The following is a 16,737-nucleotide window of genomic DNA, read 5'->3' as shown; positions in this document are numbered from 1 at the left end:
GAGAAGGGGGTACGTCATTAGGGTGGAAGTGATGTGCAGTGATGAGGGTCCCTGGAGACCCACTGCCACGATTTAAATCCTGGCCCCACCACTTACCAGTAGTAAGGCCCTGAGCAAGTTTTATAAGTTTCCCATGCCTCAGTTTTCTCATATGGAGATGGGGTTAGTAATACTACTGCAGAGGTTTGTGGTGAGTACAGTGCCTGGCACACCAGATCTGAGTGAGCGCTAGTTGTCACTGTCACTAGAGCCCATGTGTGAGAGCTGGGCTCTGCACATATACAGACCTGCCACTCAGGGGCTGGGTGCCTTGCACCCGTGTCTGCAGCTCTCCGAACCCCCATTCCTCCTCTAGAACACCTGGTTGCTTGTGCCTAAGCCCACATGTAATGAGCTCACATGTACCGGGAGGGATTTGGTGCTCAGGGGCGAGCCTCTAAAGGGGACTGAGATTTCACTAACGGCCACCATGAATGCTCCATCTGGCGGGCTGGCTTGTCACCTTTGGTAGGCAAAGGACCCTGCTTTCCCATTCAAGCAGGGGCTCTCCAGGAACTTTAGAGAAACCACCAGGTAGGCCACTTGGCAGATCCTGTTCCAGATTCCAGAGATGTGGGGTGTGACTCTAGCCCTCCTGGACGAGGAGCTTGTGGCTCGGTCAGTATTCTCAGCTAAGTCTTTCCAGCCAGCCCAGGAGGGAGGGACTGCTGGGGGCAGAGGTGAGGGGGTGCAGAAGGGACATGTGACTGATGCACAAATGCCCACTGGAGCTGAGCTTGCGGGTCGAGTGGCATCTCAGGACAGTACTTCACACTTTGCAGGCTGTGGCATGTGGTACTTCCCAACAGCATTTTTAAGACAACTTAGTATAGAATATGACAAAAAAGAAAATATCAGAGTTCTAATTTTATCTATAGGGTGTGTTTGTGTGTGTGTGTGTGTGTGTGTGTGCGCGCGTGTGTGTTGAGTTGAGATGTGAAATGTATTTCTATCACTTGTAGTCAAGTAAGTTTCAGAAACACTGGCTTAAAATTGTTTCCTCTGAGAGTGGAAAAGAGAACTTGTATTTTTTGAAGTCTGAGAATGTGTCAGAGCTGTTATCTCACATGAGCTTCTTTGATTTCATAACTATCCTTCAACATAGGTATCACTACACCCATTTTACAGGTGAGGAAACTGAGGCTCGTGGAGGCCCAAATGATTGTTTAGAGCCTATAACAACCCTCTCTCTCTCTCTCTCTCTCTCTCTCTCACACACACACACACACACACACACACACACTCACACGATGTTCTGGATTTGATTTGAACCTGTACCCTCCTGCTATGGGGTCAAAGACCGCACAACTAGCCACTGTGAGGGGAGCTTTCCAGGAAGGTGGCTTATGTTTCTGGCCTCACATATTATGTAATGCTGACAATAGGAGCTAACACTTTTTGAGCACTTGCTGTGTGCCAGGTACTTTCCTAACCTTTTACATGTAGTCACCCACTTAATCCTCCCAACAGCCTTGCAGGTAGGTTGTGGTATTATCCCCACTCCCTTCCAGCCTCCTGTCCAGGGGCTGCACACGTATCCTGGGAAGGTAAGAGGAAAATGGGTTTTCCAGCAGGCTGCTGGGAAATATTATTTCCTCCTGAGACCCTCTTGCCACCCTGACAGCTCCCTGCCTCCCGCCTCGCTAGTGGTCCCGTGAAGATGTGAGGCCTGGAGCAGTGATGGCCATCTTGCCACCATGAGGGGAAGGCTGGTGAAGGTGCCACGCCAGCCATGGCACTGCTACCTTTGGATTTCTTGTTACTGGAAGTGACTGGATGTCCTTCCAGCTTAATCTACATGTAGCTCAAAGTACTCGAGTGGCCTCTCCCTCTGGGAAGGACAGTCCAGAGGCAAACGCTTGGGGAGGAAGCAGGGAATTCACCCACCTTTCTTCTGTCGAATTCGGAGGAGGTAGAGGGCTGCGATCAGCAAGGCCACCAGCAGGGCACACACCACGCCCACCGCAATAAAGATATTATTCAAGCTGCTTTTCTCATCTAGGGATCAAACAGAAGAGAGGCTTCATGCATGCAAATTAAAAACAAAGAAAATCAGAACCCACCACCTCTTTTCACCACTAGGCGGGCATCATTAACTGAGACTACCTGGCTGGGCCTTCTCAGAGGTTTCGAACTGCATGGGCACGGTGATGGGTCTGCACACTCTTCCCCTCATGAGTCACCCCAGGCAGCGTAAAAATCATACCGAGGTGCCAGGAGGGAAACAGCCAAGGTGGAACCCTGGCCGTAGGGTGTGGGCAGAACTCTCTCTCCTGAGGAGCAGAAACATGTTCCTCCTCATCTGAGTGAACCCGATGGTCACCGTGTCAGCACAGGTCCATCCAAAACTTTGAATTTCGATTGGGTGTCACACAGCAGCGTCACACAAGGCATAGGGGAAGGGACAGGGAGGAAAGGCAGATGCGGAGCTGACTAATGGACTCTGCAGAGCTCTCAGGGGCTGCCCACGGATCTGTGCCCGGGACCTGGGCATAGGAGCTCTGAACCAGGACACTTGAAATGAAGACAAGTACTTGGGTGGCACAGGTAGGCGATCCCGTACTAGAGCAGAGTGGATGGTCGGGAGCAGGGCTCTGAGCCGTGGGAACGTGGGTTCAAATCAATGCCCCTAGTTGTGTAAGGTTGAGCAAGTCATTTAAACCTCACTCCACACACTGGCTTCTTCTTGTGTTACTGAAGCCAAAAATAATCTCTATCTCATTGGATAGCGCTGAGGATTAACTCACTAACTAACCAATCAACCAACTAATCCATCCTTTCATCCTTTTTAAAAGTATGTGCTGAGTGCCTACAATGTGCCAGTCTGTGTGCCAGGTCCTGAAGCTATGATGCTGATGAAGACAGCCAAGGTCCTCAGCAGCTGAGACTCAAAGCTGAGGGTCAGAAAGCTCATCTCCTTCAACACTGCCATGAGCAAGTGAAGAGGCCAGAGAGAGGCACTGACTTGTTCAAGGTCACCCAGCAAGTCTGTGACAGAGCCAGAGATTTATCCACATGTCCTGTCTCCCAGTGCAGGGCTCAACCTATAAAAAGCAGGCATTGGTGACATCAAAGGGACACCTTGACAGGACCGTAAGGCTTTAGAGCTTTCCTGTTCCCTTGAAGGATGGATGAAGGAAAGAAATGGACTCTATTTCAGAAGGTCTGCTATGTACAAGGCATAGCCACGCTAATGACAGGTGATGGAACATTCCACAGTGGCACCGAAATGCCAACTAGTGCTGCCATTTTGAAAAAAGAAGAGAGATACAATGCCCACAGCTTTGAAGGGGGCAGAAAAAATCACACCTTGACACCTTTTATTTTCCCAGGAGAGTGGCAGCATTACCATCATCTTAAATGGGCATAGACTTTGGCCCAAACGTGCTCTTTGGGAAACTGTCCCACACAAATAGCTGCACATGTAACAGAATGTGCACAAGGACATTTATGAAACAGTGATTATATTTGAGAAAAGCACAAACATCCTGAAGCCCCTGCCCCACTCCCACTGGGGCAGGCTTGTAGTGGCAGCCAGGGACACAAGACAGCAGTTAGAAAGAGCAAGGGGGCGGGGGAGGGCTGATGTGGAAAAGTGAAAACAGTAACCGTTAGGTGAAGAAAGCAAGAGGCAGGATGCTGTAAACAGATATCTACCTCCTCTTTCCCCTCTTTCTTCAACGTGTATTGATGTCAAAAGATTTATAAGAATGTGTACTACCGTGTTTCCCCAAAAATAAGACCTAGCCGGACTATCAGCTCTAATGCATCATTTGGAGCAAAAATTAATATAACCCGGTCTTATTTTAATACCGGGTCTTATATTAATTTTTGCTCCAAAAGATGCATTAGAGCTGATGTTTTGGCTAGGTCTTATTTTCCGGGAAACACGATAACTCTTACTGGTGGAGACTCTTGGAGTGTGATGACTATTAGAGCTCACTGCAAACTTTTGCTTTCTATCTATAGATTTCTAGACTAATCTATAATAAGTTTGAATTACTGCTCTTAACATAAATAAAAAAATAATAATTTGAAAAGCCTGGTCAGTTGGAGTGGATGCCTCACCCAGGGTTTCATCTGTGCTCTGGTCTTTCTGGTGGACAGAGGCCTCCAGGGTAAGGTTTTTGGTGACCGCCGGCTGCCCATCATGCCCCACCTGGCAGGTGAGCACCACGTCCTCCCTGTGGGCAGATAAATTCACGAGGAGCCAGCTCATCCAGTTAAAGGTTCCATCCTTGTTCTCTATGAGGGTCGTGGCCGTTTCTGTTCGGGACAAGTTTCCGTTCTCCAACCAGGTCAGCTGTAGGTTCCGGGGGTAGAACTTCTTCACCCAGCAGGTGACATTCACCTGGTTCCCTGCCACAGGCTGTTGGGTCACCTCCAGGGTGGGCGGAACTGAAACAGCACAGGGCAGAAGCTCTGACCTCATGGAACAGACAGATACAGGGGAGGGCTCCATAACTTAGCTCCTCCCACCACAGCAAGGGGACCAACCAGGACACTACCAGGCATACAGCAAGTGCTCAAACACTGAGGGTACTCCCTGCATATGAATGAAATCACTAAGCACAGTGACCAACACACAGTAGGTGCTCAAGGACTGGTAGCTCCTATTAGGATACATATGAGTGAATTCAAAACACAGACCCTGGCATGCATTGAAACGTAGTAACCGTCGCAAAATGAATGAAGTCACCAAGCACACAGGGTCTCGCTCACAGTAGGTGCTCAGTAATTGGAGTTGCTATTGGTAAAGCAATAAAAGTACCTACACAGAAGTAGCTGTTACGTGGCAGCTGCCATTAAACAGTAGTGAGTGACCAGCACACACAGGAGCCTGGTCATGGGAAGGACTGTCAGGAATTAGATTCCAGGCAATTCCAGGCTTGGAGCAAAAGCAGGGGGAGGAGCAGGCTTGGAGGTTGGGGGTCAGGTCGGGGCTCGTCTGGGTGGGAGGGGATCTACCTCGGATGGTCTCAGACAAGTTGGCAGTCCCACGAAGAGGAGGGGCCCCCTGCAGGGTGACGTGGTCCACCTCGCAGACCAGCTGAGAGCGAACGTCCCCCGGGGCCAGCACCAGCCTGGCTGTGCTGGAGATGTTGTAGGAAGCGCTGTCTCCCTCTGGGTCCACGGTGGTCTGGAAGGCTGGGAGCTCATTCCCATCTTTGAACCATTTCAGGGTGACCTTTCGCGGGGAGAAGCCGTGGGACTCACAGGTGAAGTTCACTGTCTGCTTAGGTGGGGCTCTCCCCTTGGGGCCTGATACCACGGGGGGAGAGGGTTTGGCTACAAAAGGAGCAAAATGAACAATAACGATGATTGTGGTTATCACCACTAAGGATAAGCATGTGACACTGTTAAAGAAGCCTCACATATGTTATTTTTTAATCCTTAATAATGCTGGGAGGGCAATGTCAACATTCTCATCTTACAAAGGAGGACACACAGGTCCCCAGGGTGAACTCTGAGTGAGGGGCAGGGCTGACATGCAATTCCAGGCCTGAGTTCAAAGTCCACCTTCTTCTCTCTGCTGCGTGATTTCACACCAGTCTGGACACGGGGACAAAATTACTGATCGATCTCCCTCTTTGTATTAACTGTTCCTAGGTGGCCTCCCCTGGAAAGCTTCCCAACTTCAGAGAAAGCGTTTACAGAAGTAAATGCAGGGGAGGCAGTGACGTGCAGGACCACAGTGAAAGCGGGAACCAGGCCGGCCAGCTGACCAGAGGGGTGACTGGGGCACAGTCCAGCTCCTGTGAAACAGGACAGCAGGCATTTCTCCTTCCGGGGGCTGCAATGAGGGTAAATCAGGCAGTGGAAGCATTTTTGCTTTGAGTTAAACAAAAGATGCTTCCCCCAAAATAAACAAACACAGGGGTATCTGGAACCCAGACTTCATTTATATCCAGAGCTCTTCCCTTAGGAATTTATTGTTTTACTCCATAGTTTTCAACCTTTCCACAGATATTCCAGTGGGGCTAATCTGTGCCAGTCCCTGAATTTGAAGGGAGTGGATGAAGGGATGTTTTTCTGAATCTGGGTTCTTCTCTCGGGTCAGTTTTGGGTTAAAAATAAAGATCACTGAGTGCCGAGAAAGCCAAAGGTGGATAATTTCTTAATCATTATTAAAGTAAAAGAGACGCAGACACAGGCCTAGAAGCAGGCAGGACTCCTGTGTCCTGAAAGCATCCACACATCAACGAATCAACAGTGAGGGCAGTTTCTCCTTGTAGAAGGAAGGGTTCTGTAGGGTGTGTCCAAATTGTTCATTATTACCCAACACCTTTGTAACAGTGGGCAGACAGCAAATATGACAAATACGTGCATTGTAAATATTTCACGTACTTCCTAAAACTCATCAAACATTTTGAGGACATAGTAAGGGGGTGTCACTTGAAAAAGTCAAGTCATAAAAACACCAGCAGCTGGACTTCCCTAAAGGGATGAGATGCTGGGATCAGTTACCATTTATTGAGAGCGTCTCAGGAGCCTGACACTCGGCTGATCCCTCCATGCGCCCCAGCTTCTTCATTCTTTGAGGGAGGGCCTGTGTGGTCCCACTTACGGATGAGGCTCAGGGAGGAACGCGGCTGGCCAGGAGCACATAGCGAGTAAAGGGCAGAGCTCATCTCACTGCACACAGGACTGAGTGACTTTAGCATCTCTGTTCTTCATCCATGAGCCTCAGTGTCTGTTTCTGTACAAAGTGGATCAAAACACCACCCTGGTACAATGAGTGAGGATGTATATAGTAGGTGCTTAATAAATAACCCCTATGACTGTTGTCATAAGATCTGGTCTTACTGATACTGAAACTACCTGTTTGCTCTATAGGCAGTAAGAAGGCAAAAGCATAGTGGAAACACAAAGAAGAGTCTCAAATCCTTCTCCCTGTACCGGCTGTGCAAAACCCAAATGACAGAAGCAGAGAAACCACCGACTTATGATCCTTTCCCTCTTTCTAAAATAATCCCCTCAGGAACAAGTTTGGCAAATTGGCTTGCGAAACACAAACGAGATCTCTTGGTTCCCTCATCCCTTGAACCAAGGGGCTAGACGGGAGTGGAAAAGGCATGGGCTGTGGAGCCAGGCAGACGGGGGTTCCAGACTGTTCCCACCATTTACCAGCTGGGGGGCCTGAGCAAATAGCACAACCTTTCCAGGCCTCAGTGTCCCTGATCTGTAGAAGGGGCGAAATCAAGTCATGAGTCAGATCATGACTATAAGCCCCCTCTCGGCACCTGATTCTTAGTTGTTGCTCAAAGAACAGAGGTTGTTGTCATTGCTTGTTCTCACACATCAGGGACAAAGGAGGCTAACACCGTACTCACCACTCACAGTGAGCCGAGTGCCTGCTCCAGACTTAAAGGGCACGTCCTCAGGGTCTTGGCTCCGGAACTTCACACAGTAGTAGGTACCGGTGTCTGCGGGGGTGATGTTACTGATGCGGATGGAAAAGTCCATGGTGTTTCTCTTTGTGTTGTCTGCAACATTTGTTACTCGAGGGAAGCGGCTTCCCTCATTTCCTTTGAAACTGTAGATTGGCTCCCGGCCTGGCTCTGTCCCCCTGAACCACCGGATGGGCCCCACAGGGAGCAGGGAGGTCACGGTGCAGGACAGAGTGGCCGTCTCTCCAGCTGCGACCGACACTGACTTCTCAGGCTGAATCACCTGCAGCTCCTTCTCACCTGCCCCTCCTGGAGGGAAACAAAGCAGTGATTTATTCATCCTTATGTGATCCTGTAGGTTTTGTCAAGTGTTTATCAATAACCATTTTTATTGACAGCCCACAGTGTGAGAGGGCCTTGAGCTCAGTACATTGCATGTGTCATCATGTGTAACCCTCACAGCAAGCCTATAAGCGAAACCCTGTAACAAGTGAGGAAACTGAGGCACAGAGAGATTAAGTGATGTGTCAGAGAGTGGGTGTGAGTGTCTGAGCTCACTCTGGAAGGGTCATGTCTGAGCTGGGCTCTGAATTCAAATCTGAATTTACCAGGTGGTAAAGGGCACAGTGTTCCTGACAGAGGGAACAGCCTGGGCAAAGGCTCAGAGGTGGATGGAGCGTGGTGTGTGGATAGTTCTATGAGAGTTTAGATTCTGTTTCAGGCTGGCCTAGGAAGCAGGCCCTGAGCAGGGAAGCTGTTCTCAGCAGGTGGGCCTCCTCTAGTCTGTGGAGAGTGAAGCAGGAGTTGGGTTTCGGCCCTGGCTCAGGGCTTACTGCTCTGTGAGCTTGGCCATCGCTCGGGCCACAGAGAAGATCCAATGGGCAATCCCGCATGTGCTCTCAGTACTGCCAAGCACCACATGTGAGTGCTGCCCTTTATTTGGGCAGGTCCCTTTACTGCCCTCTGAGCCTCAGTCTCATCTGTCAAAAGTTATATGGCCCTGTCCTGATGAATCTCTGGTAGGACCAACCAACAAGTCTGGACCAGGAAGCGGCTGGTCTTTGGAGATGTCTGACATGGTTTGAAACTTGGCTCACCTCTAGTCATATGTGACCTAGTTTATCTACTGGTTCTGAGCCTCAGTTTCCTCATCTATAAGATGGGTGGATATCTCCTAACCCTCTGCTTTAAGTCACTTAACACCAAGCTGGGCACAGGGAAGCTTCTCTCTTTACACAATGAATAAATGAAGGAGGGTCTGTTGTTCAAACTTCATTTCTTCCAACCTTTGCTGATGGTCCTATAGGCCAGGCCCGTGCTGGGTGCTGGGGACACAGAGGAGATAGAACCAGTTCAGGCCTCAAGGGCTCCTGGTGGTGGATGGAGTCATGCAGATCAGTGGGGGGGAAGGGCCTGAGCCCCAAACTGGAGAGGACTGGAGCACATAAGACAGAGGCTCTGATTAGAGAGGATGGGGCAGGAGGTGAGGACACAGGTAGCGGAAGACGAAGAGGCAGGTGAAGTTGTGTGAGGTGTGCTGCAGGTGCTCAGAGCAAGGCACAGCCACAACCCCAATTCTGAGCAAGGTGGGGGGTGGGGAGAAAGGACATCATAAAGACTTCGGAGAAACAGAGAGGTGGGGGGAGAGAGGGAGAGACAGAGAACCACAGACATAGGCTGTGGGAGAAGCAGACAGAGACAGAGAGAAACTGAGACAGAGACGTGGAGTGGCGGCAGCCTGGGGTAGGAGCAGACAGGCCGTATGACCTCCGCCTGAGTGCTCCACTGACCTATGATGTGACATTCTCCTGTCCTGACCTAGGCCACTTTTGCCTTGTACATCAGACAGGGTTGCAGCTGATGCCCTGAGCAGCCCCCTCTGGCTCTGGCGGGGCAGGAGAGAGACCTTGTGAATTTGCCCACCAGCCTGTGGCCTGGGACCCACTGGCAGGGGCAGGGCACCAGAGAGAAGGGAGGCCCCTGGACTCCAGTCTGCCCTCACTGTGGGCAAGCCCAGGGCCTGAGGACAGGTCCCTCACCCCCATGCCTGTTGTCTCAGCCCTGACTCCCAGGCCGGGCCCACCTGCTTCTCATGGCAGATGAATAGAGACTCGGAGTGGCAGCCTGAGGATGGTCCAACCCTCATAGTGCAGGGAAGAAACCAGAGCTCATAGAGGACAGGGGCTCGTGTGGAGCCAGTGGGCAAGTGTGTGAGAGGCACACAGGCCAAAAGAGGCCGGCAGTGACCCAGAGACATCTGAGGCGGCACCAGCAAATGCCAACAGCATCCAGCCAGGAACACTCCCAATGGGCCTGCATTCCAGCGTAGAGACTGGGCGAACTGGAAATGCCTCCTGGAGGCAGCCCAGGCTGCAACAAACAGGCCTGGGGAGAGCACGGGTTCTCCCTTAGCCAGCTCAGCACCCATCCTCCCTGGGCCTCCATTCTACCTTCCACAAAGTGGGGTGCCTGCCCCCCCAGGACAGTCATGAGGACTGACACAGTTGGACGTAAACACCTGCCACAGAGGTACTGGTTAGATTTTAGATTCTTTTCCCAGTGTGATCACAGATAAATTATTTACTTGATTTTCTCTAGATTGTCATGTCCCCCCATCCAGGACGCAGGATCCACAAGGGTCTGTTTCTAACCCCTGGCCTACGCCATATCTGGCACACACCAGGCCCTCAATAACTACATGTTGAATGAATGCACGAATGAATGATTAAAGGAGGGCTTTTACTTGCTGCTGGGCAAATGCCCTCTCTGAGCCTCTGTCCTCGTCTGTTAATGGAGCTGCTACAGGCGTGTACACCCAGACCACAGGCAGCCTGCCGCCTGGGACCGCGCCTGGCCCACAGAAGATGCCTGTAAAACATGGCACTTATTATTATCCTTATCAATAACACCCCACAGGGCTGTGAGTCAGCAGCTGTGAGGGGCGCGGTGTGAGCAGGAGAGGAGGCTGCAGAGTCAGGCGTGCGTGCGTGCGGCGTGTCGGAGCAGGGCTATTCTCGTGGTGCAGCCGGAGGCTTGCAATCACACCCGGGCAGGTGACAATAAAATCTGCAGCCGTGTAGGGCTGTCCCCACCCCCCCCCTTTTTTTTTAAGTTCTCTCCACCAACTGCAGCCAGATTTAGGTGGCTTAATTAATTAGCTAGTGTTTATAAAGTGTTTGAAGAATGTTAAAGTGCGGCATAAGTGCCAAATATTATTTTAATCTGTGTACATGTGTGTTTTTTCAAGCAGCTTTTTTCCCCCGTGCTTGCTTGCTTTTCTTTTTCTCTCCAGGTTCTGCTTTGGGAACCTGGTTTGTTAAAACTCATTCCTGCCCTTCTGCCCCTGGGGTCATCACGCTGGCATTGCCAACAAAACTGTTCCCTGCTCTCTCCTGCCTCCAGGGGCCTGAACCATCCGTCTCCAGGAGAGAAGGGCGGCTGGGCCCGCATTCTCACGCGCTGCTGGTGGGAGTGGAAATTGGAACATCCTTTCGGGAAAGCTGTTTGGCAGGATGTACCAAAGGTGTGAAAGCTGTTTGGAGCGGGGATCCTGTGTAACAATCTTGAAAAAGTTGGGAAAGAACCCAAACAACAGCCAAAGACAGGGGATGGTTAAGTGAATTATGGCCTATCCCCTAGATGGAATTACAGGTAGCCATAAAAAGCCATCACCATGAAAACTGGTGATCTGGAAATTTTTGCGTGGTGTAATTGTAAATGATGTTGTGATTATGAAAATAAAACCTGTTCACTGCAAAGCATGGAGAGAAAACAAAAAAGTGTAAAAACAAAATAATGATCTCATAGAATGCCATCAAAGACAACTGGGATCAACATTTTGATGTGGTTACAATGTTAGTGAATAAAAACAATGTAAAATCAAAAAAAAAATTAAATGTTAGACTGCAAGATATACCATATTAAATTATGACTACAAATAGGACAATGTTCATAGGAGAATAAATTTGTCAACCTGAAAAAAAAAACAATGCAAAATCATACTCAGGTAACTAAGACTATGTACAAACATTTGGCTTCGTTCATTTGATTCTTATAAAAATGAAAAATTGGAAATATCCTAATGTTCAAGAAAAGGAGACTGTTTGATCCTGTGATGTTGAACGCACATGATGATCAAAGCCATGAAAATGACGGTGTAGAATTATAATTATTGATGCAGAGATATATTAGGAATTCAGAGTCAGTTACTCAGTGACATTTTCAGCGTGATCCCAAACTCTAGTTTTTTTAAAAAAAAATGATGTATGATACTAAAGATTAGCAGTGATTAATTGTAAGTGGTAGATTTACAAGGGGTTTTGTTTTTATATGTTCTGTCTGCATTACTTGTGCAATAAAAAAGAAGGAAAAACTACACTTTCAGTACGATCATGACTTTGTAAAATAAAATAAAACTATATGCAAATACACAAGGAATTATACAAAGCTATAAAACACAACTCTCTTCGGATCATGAATCTAAAGCTGATGGGTTTTTCTTTTTTTATCTTTCTATTTTGGGGATTTTTCATTTTCTAAACTGCATGACTATTAAAGAATTTTTACAGTATCCCATGGTGTAATATGCAAATCTCTACATGCAATATGTATGTTACATACGTGCTTATTGTTTGAATGAGCCTTCCCTCCAAGTTTGTCTGTTTTGTTCACTGCTATTCCTCAGCTCCTGATACAGCGCTTGGCACATAGTAGAAGCTCAGTAAATATTTGCAGATTGACTGACCAATCAAATGTCTAGAGAAAAAGGTCTAGAATAATAAACACCCTAACTAACGTTGAGGTGCGTTACGTCTGGGAAATGGGACCCAGGGTGGGCACATTTTCTTTTTACTTTATAGTAAACAATATATTGAAGTCTGTTTTCTTTTTTCAGAGAGCATTTACTGCTTTGGAAAAAAATTAAAGTAATGAAATAAAATCTATGAGTAAGTGTTCTAATGGGAGAAACCAGCAGAGTGGGTGGTACCTGCCCGGTGTATTTGTTGTAAGAGGAAATCAGTGTCTATGGAATGCGGGAGCCCACAGCACAGGGCTGGGCAGTGATGAATTACTGGTATCTGTGCGACAGGCCCTGAGGAACGACCGTGTCCCTGGCCTCGTGGAGCTTGCCCACGAGCGAAGACAGACTTGAAGGAAATAAATCAAGTGCTTACATTTGGAATTAACACCAACGCCTGAGACAAGTGGCTCCTGCGGCATCTCTGACTCCATCTCCCACGCGCTCCCAGTGACCAGCTCCTACCACCCCAGTCTCCTGTGTCTTTCACAGACAAGCCAAGAAGGGTGTGAGAGACGCACTAAGACGGAGGCTGAGAACTGACCGTCAGTTGGAAATATATATGCGTTTTCCATGAAAAAAAAATTCACACACACACACACACACACACACACACACACAGAGGATTCCCCAAAATGTATACACATTTTAAGAAAGGAAAAAACTGTATTAAAATTATGATACTCAAAATCGATATAACACTCAATACCGATAACAAAAGATCAATACAAGTCACATTTGACTTCTGCAATGACAAGAGGTGCTCAAAGTGGTTCCCATCAGCGTCCAGACACTTCTGATTACGGCGAACTACTGCTTGAGCAACGCTGACCAAAGTGCCCACTTGTAGACATTTTTTGGCACCCCCAGTATTTATATATATACATATACATATATATAAATATATATATAAAATTTTCCATGTCCACGTGTAGCTTTTGAGTTAAGAAAAGCTGAAAACAATTTTCATTAAGAAGTGAAAACACAAGCACGGATGCTTTTCTAGTATTAATAACAAACTTAGAACTGAAACTTGCTGGGAGGGCACAGGTTCTCTGTGACCCCTGGTGTGATTCCTCTAGGAGCCTGCCTCATCGGGGTCCAGAGAACAAAGCTGAGATGGACATTTCCCAAGGGCCAACCTTGCCCAGATGGCCCTCACTGTCACTCATGTTGGAACCTGCCCATCCCCCAGAAGCAGTGGGCCATGAGAGCAAGGGGCGTGGGGACAGGCTGGAGGCCACCCGTCAGCTTTCCACAAACTCAAGGAGCCCAGGGCCTGGGAGGCTCTAGCTGGAGCCCTGGCAGTGCCCGAGGCTCAGCCTCACGAGATGGCTCAGATGACACCCCGATCCCCACAGCAGGGGCTGCTCGGCACCCCGTTCCCTGACCACAGTCATGATCATTACTGGCCATCCCAGGGGGGCTGCTTGTTTATCACTTCACGAGCACAGCAGCTCCTCATCAGGTGCCGCCTTTGGTGTCTTCTGGATTATGACTTGATGGCTGTGTGCGCGAGTGGGTAGTGCAGGAATGTGGAGGAGAGTACGCACACAGGAGTGAAAGAGCAGATGTGGACGTATGCACAGACGTACCTGAGTGTGCCAAGTGCAAGCATTCTCACATGTGCATGGGTGGGCCCTCGGGGGCCGTGTACACAGTGAGCGTATGCATGTGTGCAGGAATGTGTGACAGGTCAGCTCAGAGGCCGTCTTCATGCCAGTGAATAGGGCTGAAGGGTGTGAAGGAGCATATCTGAATCATGGGCGTCCTGGGGGTGTGTGAGCACGTCAGTGGCAGGAGAGGGGGTGTCTGTGCCTGAGGGTGTGACGAGATGTCTGGGAGGGATGTGAGCACTGGGTGCACATGAACGTGTGTGAGGAAAGGGGAGTACAGGAGGGATAAGCACGTGGTGGAATGTGTACATGAGAGTGTGTGTGTGTGTCCACGGTGTGTGCACAGGGAGGGCATGTCTGCAGTGGGTATTGTATACGCATGAGTGTGAATGTGACAGGGTACGCTGGCATAAGTGCTGGGGAGCAGGGACAACAGCGTCTCTGTACATCCTGCGTGTCCACGTGCCAGCTGAGAACACACCTGGCTCCTGTGAGTTTCCCCGCACATAGGTGTAGAGAAGAAGGAGGCTAGGAGTGCCACTTCCCTCAAGTCTGTCCTCAGGTCCGGGTGGGCACAGCTCTGCGTGGCACCTGGCACAGGGTCCTGCCCTTGTGGAGGCGCAAACCTTTACTGACACCTACTTGCTACGTGTGGCCACAGGGCACAGTGGTGAAGAGGCCAGCCCGGACTGCTGTGCTGGAGCTCACGCCCCTCGGTGGGGGACAGATGGTTTCTGGGCTGATCCTGGAGGGGCCTGCACAGGTGGATGGCTGAGGACTCTGCAGTTCCCAAGCGAGCTCGGGCTCCGAAGCAGGTGTACTAGGGCTCCGACAGCCGCAGCTAGGCTTTGCTTTTTCTCTGGAGTCAGACTGATTCATTCATGCCCTCTCAAATTGCGCTCTGCTGCCAGGCCCTGTCCTAGATACCACAGGACACAGAGCCAAGTAAGATGAATCCCTGCCCTTGTCTTGAACATGGGCAATAACCACATGCAGAGCAATCAGTGAGCAAGTAGAGGCTTGGCGACGGGGTCTTGGACAAAGGGTGGAACCTGAGAAGACTTCCTGGAGGTGGTGGCCCCTGACCTGGGTCTTGAAGGCTGACAGGGGCTGGGGAGGAGGGAAGGCATTCCAGGAGAGGGGAACCACAGGAGCAAAGGTGCAGAGGAGAGAAAAGGGCTCTGGACAATCCAAGGACCAGGACAGAGTCCTTGGGACATGCTTGTTGACTGTGAGCAAGCTGGAGACAGGGCTAACATGGCACGTTAAAGGATGGCTTTCGTTGCCATGTGAAGAACAGTCTGCTGCTATCATTGTATAAACCTATTGTGCAGAGACACACCAGGTGCTGTGGAAGAAGCTACCAGCTGCATCGGAGCCAGCAAAAAAGAGGACACATGTAGCCTTGTAAATAAGGTGGGGTATTCTCTCCCTACCCCCACACCAGGCAACTCAGGGAACTGGGCGGTGCATCATATGCTTGCAGGGAAAGGGGAGACCCTGGTAGCCCCCCAAGGTAGCAAGAAAACTTCTAAGATACCAACACAGTCTAAAGCTTGGGCTCTGGGGCCAAAAGACCCATATGTCTCCTCCCTAACAGGGTGACTTGGCAATGTCACTTTTCTCTAAGTCTCCACTTTTTCATCCGTAAACAAAGGAATGCCGCCATCTCTTCCCCAAGGTCAGGGTCGCACCGTGATCAGAAGTGTTCAGTGATCAGATGGTCAGTCAGTGATCAGAAAAGCTGGACTGAGAACTCTATATGCATTTCCTCAACTCCCTTCTCCCCCCCATGTCCCTCTATTAGCAGATCCTGCCAGCTCAACTTCCAAGATTTGGCCAGGCTCTGACCTCTTCTTACCACCTCTTCTGCACCACCATTCCTCACCTGGATCCTTACCTCAGTTTCTAACCTGGCCTCCCCACCTCCACTTCACCGCTCTCCAACACATACGCCCGCAGTAGCCAGAGGAGCCTCTGAAACCTGAGCCAGGTAAGAGCCTTCCTTTGCTCAAAACACTCCTACAGCCCCCACTGCACTGCGAGTGAGACCCAGAATGCTCCCAGGACCCCACAGCCTTGTTCTTAGTTACGCCAGATTCTTCACTCACCGCAGGGCCTTTGCACTTGCCATTGCCTCTATCCGACACTCTCATCCCCTAGATATCTACACGCTGGCTCCCTTTCCTCCTTCAGGCTTATCTGAGAGGTCTTCCCTGGCCACCCTTATTCTCTCCGAGGCAGAATAAGCTCTGCCCCAACGTATGCATGAGAACCCTCGGAGCAGGACGTACAAGCCGGCTGAGCATGCTGTTGGCAAGGAGGCCTGTATAAAATACTACCCCCTCTATGACCCTTGGTCAGCTTTATTTTTCTCCTAGCACCTACCACCAACCATATTAAGTATTTGTTAATTTCTTTAGTGTTCATCTCCCCAAGCTAGGTTACTTAGGAGCCCTTTGAGAACAGGGACTTAGTTTTGTTCCCTGTGCTACCCTCCAGGTTTATACCACTGCCTGGCATTTGTTGAATATAGTTTTGGTTTGGATTTCAACTTTGCTACTTGACACGACCACAAGAAATGTCTAAACCCCTCTGGACCTCTGCTTTCTCATCTGCAGAATCGGGATGATGATGGTAATGACACTAATAACTGGGGTTGTTCTGAAGATGAAACAGACTGATGTACGTAAAGATCTCAGCGCCATGCCTGGCACCGAGCACTTAATGCAGGGCAGCTGTTATGTACCACATAGCAGATATTTCAGGATGAAGGGGATGACACATGATCAAAGCTTTAAGCCTGAGGAGCTAAGGATTCTCTCCGAGGCAGAATAAGCTCTGCCCCAACGTATGCATGAGAACCCTCGGAGCAGGACGTATAAGCAGGCTG

General features: G+C 49.5%; 1 protein-coding gene across 8 annotated transcripts in view; it reads right to left on the bottom strand.

Moving 5' to 3' along the window:
• LOC308491177 (tyrosine-protein phosphatase non-receptor type substrate 1-like) overlaps positions 1 to 16,737 on the bottom strand; it is a 39,862-nt gene that overhangs the window by 12,435 nt on the left and 10,690 nt on the right. For all 8 annotated transcript variants that reach the window (XM_081034203.1, XM_081034199.1, XM_081034200.1 and 5 more), the window contains exons 3-6: positions 7,374 to 7,739; positions 5,008 to 5,328; positions 4,108 to 4,437; positions 1,927 to 2,037 (exon numbers count right to left, since the gene is read on the bottom strand). In XM_081034203.1, coding sequence (XP_080890329.1) covers positions 1,927 to 2,037; positions 4,108 to 4,437; positions 5,008 to 5,328; positions 7,374 to 7,739 — 1,128 coding nt within the window. The remainder of the gene's footprint in view (positions 1 to 1,926; positions 2,038 to 4,107; positions 4,438 to 5,007; positions 5,329 to 7,373; positions 7,740 to 16,737) is intronic.

This window comes from Rhinolophus hipposideros (genome assembly GCF_964194185.1).
Source record: "Rhinolophus hipposideros genome assembly, chromosome: 22".
NCBI classification, from domain to species: Eukaryota; Metazoa; Chordata; class Mammalia; order Chiroptera; family Rhinolophidae; genus Rhinolophus; species Rhinolophus hipposideros.
This window is presented reverse-complemented; position numbering and strand designations above follow the sequence as displayed.